The 9,958-nt window shown below is 51.3% G+C and overlaps 1 protein-coding gene across 1 annotated transcript; it reads right to left on the reverse strand.

Annotated features, from left to right (window-relative positions):
• Positions 1 to 1,780: 1,780 nt before the first annotated feature.
• POMC (proopiomelanocortin) lies at positions 1,781 to 4,931 on the reverse strand. Its single transcript, XM_004377571.1, has 2 exons — positions 4,800 to 4,931; positions 1,781 to 2,461 (listed from the first exon to the last, which is right to left on the reverse strand). The coding sequence occupies exons 1-2, from the start codon at positions 4,929 to 4,931 to the stop codon at positions 1,781 to 1,783; spliced, it is 813 nt and encodes a 270-aa protein (XP_004377628.1).
• Positions 4,932 to 9,958: the final 5,027 nt, after the last annotated feature.

Raw genomic sequence — 9,958 nt, forward strand, 5'->3', positions numbered from 1 at the left:
TATGTCTGCACTTGTGTATATTGTACTGTATTTACACAGATGTGTACATCTCTGTGCGTGTATGCATCTGTGGGGGTGAGACATGTATTTGAAAGAGAGTATCTGTGAGAGGCCTGGAAGTGTGGCCAAATTCAAACTGATACCAACCCTCAGCTTTTCAGTAACGAAAAGATGATCACATCTGTTTTTTCATTTAATCCTCAGAATAGCCCTCATATTAGGAGGGGAGGGGGCAGATGAGAGATCTCAGTCCGGACGAAGTTTAGAGGACTGCCTAAGGTCACACGCATAGTCCTGAGCACAACGGGACTGCGATCCAGGCCTTCCACAGCTTCCTACCTCACAGCCCAGACAGACACCCCACCCCCGGGTCGTGGGCCGTGACCCACGTCTGGTTGGCTTTTGGAGCTGGACAGGAACTGGGGAGACCCTGAGGCCCCTGTGGTCACTTGTGTAGGAATCATTGTCGAGCGGTCTTCCACCCAATGGAAGCAGGTGGGAAACGTGGTCATCCTACGGGTGCTGGACTCCTCCCACGTTCCAAATTTTATTTGGAAAAAAGTCAGTTTGATGTCTATACCAAGGCAATCACAAATGGACAACATAATAAAGTTTTTCATAGCTCTGTCTGTACAGCAGCCTCAGATCTTTCCTAACATTAGCTAGCCCAGCTGCTGCCCCCTCAAGAAGTTGGTGGATGCATTTGTCTCTCCAGGCAACACGGTCTGTGACCGTGCTGGGCAGCGCCTAGAAGGCTCCTAGGAGTGGAATGAATAAAGCTACTGCTTCATTACCACAGAATATGGACACCAGCAGTGACAATAACACAGTAATAAAGTCTCTCCCTAGAACTGTCTGCCCTGACCCGGTTGGTCAGTGAGGTCTCTGTGGGTACACAACTCCTCTCCCCACGTGGCTCCTCTCTGGAAGTCCAGGGTCCAAGGCCCAGGCACCACTTTGTGGACTGAACTCCCAGGTTTTTGTTGTAGGATGCTCAGACTCCCACGTGACACCTGGTAAGGCAGCTTTTCCTTCCTGCTGAGTTCCGTAATGGCAAAGAAGTTCTGGACAGCTTTGGGCAATGAAAGATGGGATTCTGAGGGCAAGCATCTGTTATGAGCTGTGGAATTTGTATACTACTCCATCTTCTGTCTTGAACTGTGTATGTCGTCAGTGGTTTAATCTACTGCTTGAGGGCAGGGTTTTATCTTGCTGAGGTCCTGCCTGGGTCCCACCTCTTGGCTTCTAGTCCTGGATGTACCTACAACTTGCCTATCAAGTGACTTCTACAGTAAATGATTTTTCCAAAAGCGTTTAAATACGCACTTTGCTTTTCAGAAGGCAAAAGGACAGTGATATGGACAGAGAGTCACCTGGAGACATCAGCATTCCAAACCATTTGGTCCCTTGACGGCCCATGTATGGGGATGGGGGGAGGGGTAGAACTTATCTTCCCATTTTCACGATTCTATGCCTTATGAAACATACTTCAATAGGGTCACATGGAAACCATTCTATCGTTCCTCCCCTATATGCTGCTCTTTTTTGATGCATATGTATTTTTATTTTATTCACCCAGTCTACATTCAAAGTCAGAGTCAGATATGAAATTTGAAAGGTTTTATTTCTTAACTACAGACAGCTTTAAGGGGCTGAATGCCTGCTGCTATCACCTCCGGAGAGAGTACCACAGCGAGGCTGGGAGGCGGCAGGCGGCAGGGGCAGCGAGGAGAGGGGGCTTTGGGGCCGGCTTCCCGAAGAAAGAAGCCCCACTGCGCCCTCACTGGCCCTTCTTGTGGGCGTTCTTGATGATGGCGTTTTTGAACAGCGTCACGAGAGGGGTCTGGCTTTTCTCAGAGGTCATGAAGCCGCCGTAGCGCTTGTCCTTGGGCGGGCTGCCCCAACGGAAGTGCTCCATCTTATAGGGCCCCTCGTCCTTCTTCTCGGCTGACGCTGCCTCAGCCTCTGCCATGATGCCGTAGTCCAGGTCGGCTCGGGTCGCTGCGCCCTCGGCAGGGCCTTGGGGGCCGCGTGCCGGCTCGCGCCGCTCCCTAGCCAGCTCCCTCTTGAACTCGAGGGGGAAGGCCTCGGCCGACTCGTCCTCGGCGCCGTTGGGGTACACCTTCACCGGGCGCCTCTTCTTGCCCACTGGCTTGCCCCAGCGGAAGTGCTCCATGGAGTAGGAGCGCTTGCCCTCGCGCAGGCCCGGCTCAGCGCCATCGCTGCGTGACCCGGGGCCAGCCGCAGGCAGCACGTCGCCGACATCGCCCTCCGCGAACTCCTCCTCGCGCTTCTGCCCCGTGCTGCCACCGCTGCTGCCGTTTCGGCGGCCAAACCTGCCCCAGCGGAAGTGGCCCATGACATACTTCCGGGGGTTCTCAGTCAGTGGCTGCTCCTCGCCGTTGCCGGTGAACACGGGCCTTTCAGCTGACAGGTCCGGCTTGCAGGCCTGGATGCACTCCTGGGTGGGGGAGAGACGCATGGACGTGAGGGTAGCCCGGGACCTTCGCCCAGTCCTGCCGCAGCTCCCCCAAACGGGCCTGTGCCCCCTGCGCCCGCGGTCCCATCATGTGCCACCCACTGAGCCTCCTGTGCCATGTTATGTTTCTAGGCTTTTGCTGTAATGGGCCTCCTACTGGGAATGCGTGCCCACCCTCCTTCTTGGCATCCACTGGTATCTTCTAGGACTCAGCAAGGACATCTCTTTTGTCCCCTGGACCCCGTGCATACTTCTGCATGGCAGCAACCATACCCCATCCCACTCTGGTTTACCAGTCTATCCGTTCATAGCTTTTATGAGCCGGGTCAACATCTTGCTGTTACATGCCTGATAAATAGGAATTGCTCAATAAATGGTAGGTGGGTGGTATTTGTTGGTACACAATAACTGTTTAATAAATATAGTTCAAGTCTGGGAGGGGTATTGGGTAGAATTTGGGGGAAGAATCTCTCCAGGTGGTGGAAATCTGGCTTCTTGGGCCTATGTTTTCCATAATGCCTCAACCTTGTCCCAGTGACCTGCAAACCTACCTCATGGCCTAACCCAGCCCTGTCCCTGCTCCACAGTTCAAAGCTTTCCTGCACCCACCTGGCACTTTTTCAAGTCTTCTGAGTTGATCTCCCCTGTGCATTCCCCAGTCACTGTGCTTGAGGGGGAGAGGGCTCACTCCCTGTCACCTCATTCTGACTGGTGGGAGGTATGAAAAGCCAGGATTGTTTCCATTACACAGGTCATGGAGCCTATGTCCCTGGTCCCTTTCCCTAGAGGACTCAACTGTGGTATTTCTTTCAGAAAATGACACTTAGGTGGCAGCCTTGAGTTTTCAGTTACTCGGGGACTGCAGAAGAGGAAACAAAAGGATCCCACCCACTCTGTAGAGTTGGGAATTTCCTTCTCCAAGGATTTAGAATTACAACACTGCAGAATGTTGACAGTGGAAAAACATTTAAAACCATCTCGTTTAAATCCCCTCCCCTTCACTGGACAGAGATGAAACAGTAGGCTCCAAGGGTGAAAGGAACTGACCAAGGCCCCACAGCCCTGACAGAACTGGAACCAGAACCCATAGGCTCTGACTGTGTCCAGTGCTCATTCCCTCAGCAGGAAAGGCTGGGTAGAGGGTGTCTCAAATCAAGAGTCCCTTGAGTCTCCCTGAACTGCAGAATCCCCTGGGTTTTTTTTATTTTTCTATTCCACATGAAACCTATGTGTCTGAGAAAGTCTCTCCCTTCACGTTAACTCAGCTTCTCCATTGAAAACTACAGAATGTAGTGATGTGGATTCCACCCTTACCTGGCAGGTGCTGGCAGCAGGATGAAATCTTAGTCACTGACACCTGCAGTCTGTCTTTTAAGAGTATCATTTCTCATGTACACCCCCTCACCAATACAAACACACACACACACACACATTGCAGTGAACTAGAGGGAGCTCCAGCCTGGCTCAAATGGCCTTTACATGCTCCTGGGAAAGCTGCAGATGAACATGGCAGAAGGCCAGCCCTCCAGAAGAAGCATGAGACATTTGACACCAATTAGAGGAAAACAATACCTTGGTTTTTCCTTCTCCCTCTAGAGGCGATTTGGAGAACTGCCTACCTGGCTTTTGTAAATGGTAAATCAAAACCAAACCTATTGCCTTTGAGTCTATTCCGACTCAGAGCGACCTGATAGGACAGAATAGAACTGCTTCCATAGGGTTTCCAAGGACGTAAATCTTAACGGAATCAAACTACCACATCTTTATCCTGAGGAGCAGCTGGTGGGTTTGAACCACTGACCTGCTGATTAGCAGCAGAGCCCTTAACTGCTGCACCACCAGGGCTCCTTTTGTAACTGGTAGTACAGGTAAAGGGAAAAGGACATGGAGCGGAGAGGATAATGATATGAGATTATTTAAAAAGGAACGCTTTGTAGGCTAAAAGATTGAAAACATAGGATCAATTGAGGGAGTAATTATTGTTATTACTGTTATTATTATTTTCTTAATGATATACTAGAGAGGCAGTATCTCTAAACAAAACGTAAGTGGTGTGGGTCTCCATACAAGAAGACCAGGCAAGAAATAAGGACAATCAAGCAGAAATTGTAGACTAGACCCATCTCCAAGAAGCTGCCTTCTCCCAAAATTGACCCATTTCTGACTTCCCCCCAGAGCTCTGCCCCTGCCCTAGGTTGAGTCGCTTCTATCACTGGGAATGAATTTCCCCTTCCCCACGCCCCTTTCTTTTGAGCCGTCTGAGCCCCAGCCCCAGGGTCATCTGATGCCCAAACCAAGATGGCAGCCGTGGCCCACGTACCAGCAGGTTGCTTTCCGTGGTGAGGTCCTGACACTGGCTGCTCTCCAGGCACCAGCCACGCACTTCCATGGAGGCCTGAAGCAGCAAGGCCAGCAGCAGGGCCCCGGAGCGGCTGCCGCAGGATGGAGGCATCTTCCAGGCAGGCTGTAGCTCTGCGGAGACAAACAGGGTTGGTGGGACCCCTGCAAGGCGCAGAACAATGTTGGCCACTCACCAGGAAGGAGCACAAGCCAACATTAACAACACGCTCGACTGTGGAACTCAAGGCTTTTTGAGGACAGGAGCAGTGCTGAGGGGACCAGAGGTGTGAGGGGTGGCCGGCAAGCTGTGGTAGGGAGGAGGGGAGCAGGACCTGGGTAAACCACAGGCAATCCTTTCCTTTATCTCCTGTGAGATCAGACCCCTATGAGGTTAAGGCTGGAAGCCATTTTATGATCATTTGGTCCAGCCCCTCATTTGAGAGATAGGGGAAATTGAGGCCCAGAGGGGACCAATTACTTGCTGTTCATGACAAGGGAAGGCTGAGTTCTCCTGTTGCCAGCACAAAAAAACAAAAACAAAAAACAAAAAACAAACCCGTTGCTGTCAACTCAATTCCAACTCACAGTGACCCAATAGGACAGAGTAGAACTGCCCCATAGGGTTTCCAAGGAGCAGCTGGTGAATTCAAACTGCCAACCTTTTGGTTAACAGCTCAGCTCTTAACCACTACACCACCACAGCTTTCCCATTTCACCACCTGCATGAAGTTGTAGTTCTAAAGCTTCAGATCCAAGGGGCAGGCTGGAAGTAACTTGGGAAAGACAAAGGACTCAAAATTCCTGTTCCAGATGGCCTTTCTCCCTCCTCCTCCAGCAGGATCCTATCATTCCCCTGAAACTCTATTTCCTGTTAATGTTAGGTTTGCATACGAGCAAATAACACCTCTGACAAATTTAGTCAAAACCTCAGCCAATCTGATTTGCTATCCTGTACACAGCTCACTCAGGTGATCACTGTTTCCCAGAACCCAGTAACTTTGGAGAGAGATGTTTTTAATGTGGGCCCTCATCACTCCCAGTACCACCTATTCTCTTAACACTGGGCTATCCTCTGACCACATTACATGTCAGATCTCTTATTCTCTAGGTCTCTCAAATGTAGTCTGAAATAGCTGGACTTGAAGAGTGTAGATGTGAAGGGAAGGAGATGGACAGACAGAGAAGGGAACCACCTCCTACTGTTAGTACCTACCAAAGAACTTCCAGAGATTCCAGGAAGTACCCTTGGGTAGATGCTGAGGTCAAGAGGTCAGGATGCAGCAAAGAGGGAAGCAGTCAGGAGGGGAGCACCAACAGTATCTCTTGCCCTCTTGTGCCCAACCCTTTCCCCACATCTCTAGTGCTCTCACGTGACCCTGTTCCCCTCACCCAGGTCAGTTCCCCTGAAGCGACTGGAGCTTTTGTAACCACCCCACCAACAACAAACCTATAATCATTTTCGATTTCAGAATATCTTCTCAGCCAGCTGTTGGGAAGGAACCTAATTAGATGAGAAACGCAATTCACATTAAGGTGTGGAAGACTAATTGTTTTGTCACTCCTAATGAACATTTGCATTTTAAAATAAGTTTGCCTAAAGAAATCTCTCTTTTGTGTCGATGTGGGCCAAATCTTTTTTTATAGGGGAGGTTTTGGAAGCAGAAGTCCTTCCTGGCCCTCATTGTCCACCTCAGGAAGCCACTTCCTTCTCTCTGTCCCACCCTCCCCCCATTCCCAAAGACCTGGGTCAGCTCATGACTCCTTTCAGAATGGCGTTTTCAGAGTAGCCATTAGATGGCGCTGACAGCCAGTGAGTCGGCTGGGCAGCATCTTAGGCTGAAGGGGCAACTGGAAGAGAATTGGTCGACCTTGACATCCAGTAGTGAACCGGGACATGCTGGTTCTGTTGTAGCCTGCTGGTGCTCCAGTCCAAGTACGTAGCCCAAACTTGGTGGACAAGGCAATTTAGATTAAAGTTCTGAGACCACACAACACATTTGGGTCAGAAAAATGCCCAGGTGCTACAGGAAAAGCAGGGAGATGATAGTTATTGTCACTATGGGCCAGTGTAAAATAACATGTGTAGAGAAAGAAGTAAAATGATACAGGTCTGACAGTCTCATCAACTATATTTCACCCTTCTCAAAGTTGACCATTCTAGAATGACTTCCATTTTCTAAAAACCTACCTCATGATTTCAGCCCCTCCTGAAAAGCCCCAGAGAGCATGTCCTCTCCTTCTGCACACTGCTTGTGTTGTACAGCATGGTAATATTCTCACTTCCCACCCTCTCTGAGCTCCGTTCTACTGCTAAAATGTTAGTTCTGAAAGTAACTTTTCTTTTTGCTTATGTGTATTGTCCATTTTTCTACAAGGAACAAGCATCACCTTGTGTCATTTTTTAAAAGTAACAAAGTAATAGAGAGATGTTGCTTGTTCACATGTAATTGGAAGGTTTGGACAAATAAATAGAAATTTGCAATTTTTAATGTCGACATTTCTATAGAAAAACTACACTTATCAGAACCTTCTATGTGCACACTGGCCACGCCTTTCTGTAAAGACTAGAGGCACAGAGTTTAGTCCTTGCACTATTACACATGCATTAGGTCCTATAACGAAAGTGTCAGAGGAATATTATATCACTTATTTATCCACCATTGGTACATACCTCAACAATTGATGGAACAAATGCACACTTCCCTTGGCTGCGCTCAGTCATTCCTGGAGATCCTCCTCCTTCCCCCATCCATGAAGCATATACGTCATTTAGGGAATCCAAATGTCCTGCAGACCTTCCTCCTTCACTGGAAACCCCTTGCCTGAGCCTGGGTCGCTCAAATGGCTGCCCGCCCGCTCCCCAGCCTAGGGTCGCCGGGAGAGACTTCCACTCTGTGGTCGGGTGGAGGGCACCTGAAGCCAGATAGCGTGTTTCAGAACCTTGGACAGCCCCCACTACGGCCACCTGTTATCAGCGCCAGAAGGGTCTTGGAGAGGATGGACTCGGCTGCCCTGCCGTGTAATGGACACAAGAATCACGTCATTGTCATAGCGCGGTCACGTCCGGTGCGCCAAGGTGGGCAGGGAAACGAGGATCCAGGGCTCTGAGTCCAAAAAAAAGTCTGGAATGCAGGCAGTTGATCGTGACTTTTAACCTTTTCTCTCCTGCCCCATTTCGAACATTAATTTGCTCTAGAGTATAAATTATTTGACGCCTACCCAATAAATCGGGAGGACGTGGAGCCCAAATCCCGACTCTCTCAAGACCTCCCCAGAACGCAGTAGGAGTCTTAGGGGGTCCTAGCAGTCCCAATGTCGCGGGTCTCGACCCGCGCCCCGGGACACCTCCTCGAACTGCGGCGAGTCCCCGGGGTGGGGTGTGGTGGGGGAGAGGCCGCCAAGCCCCATCGACGGCGCCCTTTTCGGCACCGCAGTCGCTCCTGACAGCCCGGGAGCGCGCAATTGCTGCTCAGCTCCCGCGGCTTCGCCGTCCCAGTCAGCACAGAAAGTTTTCAAAGAACGGTGAGGGCACCTTTCCGAGACCGTAGAGCACCCCGAGGCCCCAGGAGCAGAGGGTCCCGGGGTGAGAGCGCGGCTCCTGCGCCGAGGCGCCCTTACCTGTCGCGGGGAGGCTGCTCTCCGGGCGGCTCCCACTGCTTCTGGGGCGAGGATGCTCGGGGGCCTCTGTTTGTCACTTCTCTTCCACTCTTTCCCCTCCTTCGCCGCCGCCTGCTCTCCGACTGGGTCCTCCGTCCTTATATACCTGCAGGGCTCGCCCGGGTGGACGCTGGACCTTCCCGGCAGCCCTTTTCAAGCGCAACAAGCCACGTCTATGGGAAGGGGGGCGGGAGGGCGGGGGAGGGGGCTTCCAGGTAGGGACTGAGCAAAAGGACCACGTGCCTGCAGAGGGGGCTGTAGCTCTGCCCCGAAGGGTGGAATTAACATCGCCCTGCCGAAGGGTGCACCTGGCGGGTGTGCGGCTTAGCACCCGGGTGTGGGGCCGGCCAAGCGCCACGCTGAGATGGTTGAGGCGAGGATGAAATTACCTGTGTGCGTGCTCTGGCTGGCATCTGCCTCGTTCGCTTCCGGAGGTAAATATTACCGCAAAGGGATTGCGTCTGCGATGCCTCAGATTTCCCCAACGTTTGGAAACTGTGATGTGAGATGTCTCAGGAAATCACAATCGCTCTGTTTCAGCTTGGGGTCGGCGGCTGCACAGAAGGTCAGGGAGTCACTCACCTGGGGCCCAGGATAGGCTGCCCTCTTGAGAGTATGAAGGTGCCTTGCACTGCCCCCCCCCCCCCCCCCGAGTGTCTGCTCCCCATGAGCCTAGTCCACAGCAGGCCCCATCCTGTGTCGCAAACTCCAAGAAAAAAAAATCCTTTAATGGAGAGGAGTGCATTGCATGCAAAGAGCAGCTGAAGTCCTTTCCCTGTGTCCTCTGACGCCCTCTGTGGTCATGAGCTGGGACAGCTGGCTGGGGACTCAGTCTTCAACATCTGGCCTTGCGTTTGGATTCTGGCTTGGACTCTAGTCCTGAATGTCAGGCCGGGGAGAAGAGGACAGCACTCAAACCTGCAGTGGGAATGGCTCTACCTTAACTGGGAATGAAGAAGAAAAACCAAATTGTGAGGAGTCCTGTGGGGTGGGGAGGCAGGGGGAGTTAGAACTAAGCCGAACTTCAAATCAAAGTGCTGGTTTAATCTGCCAATGATAGGAACTTTATTTCCTATCAGACACTCTTTTGGACTCCAAGGCTCCCTTGAGAATTCAGCTTTGCTGATTGATGCCATTGGATTTATAATTATTAATCCTTTCCTTTTGAGCCACGAAAGAGACCAAAGCTCCTTAACAGCAACCAAACCAAAACCCAACCCGTTGCCATTGAGTCGATTCCAACTCAAACAAGGGCTTTATCACTTCGTCCTTGGCCTCTTTCCAGCTTCATCTTCCACCTCTCCATCTCATACTGCTGGCACTCCAGCCACCCACAGCATCCACACACCCGTGAATGCCTCTTTCTTCAGCCTCAGTTTCTTTGTCCATGCTGTTCCTCCAACTAGAACCCCTGTCCTCTCTACAGCCACCCAGGGAAATTTGACTCTTGCACTAAGATTTAGCTCAGCCATCACCTGCCCT

The sequence above is a fragment of the Trichechus manatus genome, unplaced genomic scaffold (genome assembly GCF_000243295.1).
Source record: "Trichechus manatus latirostris isolate Lorelei unplaced genomic scaffold, TriManLat1.0 scaffold00052, whole genome shotgun sequence".
Taxonomy (NCBI): Eukaryota; Metazoa; Chordata; class Mammalia; order Sirenia; family Trichechidae; genus Trichechus; species Trichechus manatus.

Excerpts from the sequence above, each read along its gene's own strand:
- POMC (XM_004377571.1), bottom strand. The coding sequence starts at position 4,931 with ATGCCTCCATCCTGCGGCAGCCGCTCCGGGGCCCTGCTGCTGGCCTTG. Across the intron at positions 2,462-4,799 it reads CCACGGAAAGCAACCTGCTG|GAGTGCATCCAGGCCTGCAA; the intron begins GTACGTGGGCCA and ends TCCCCCACCCAG.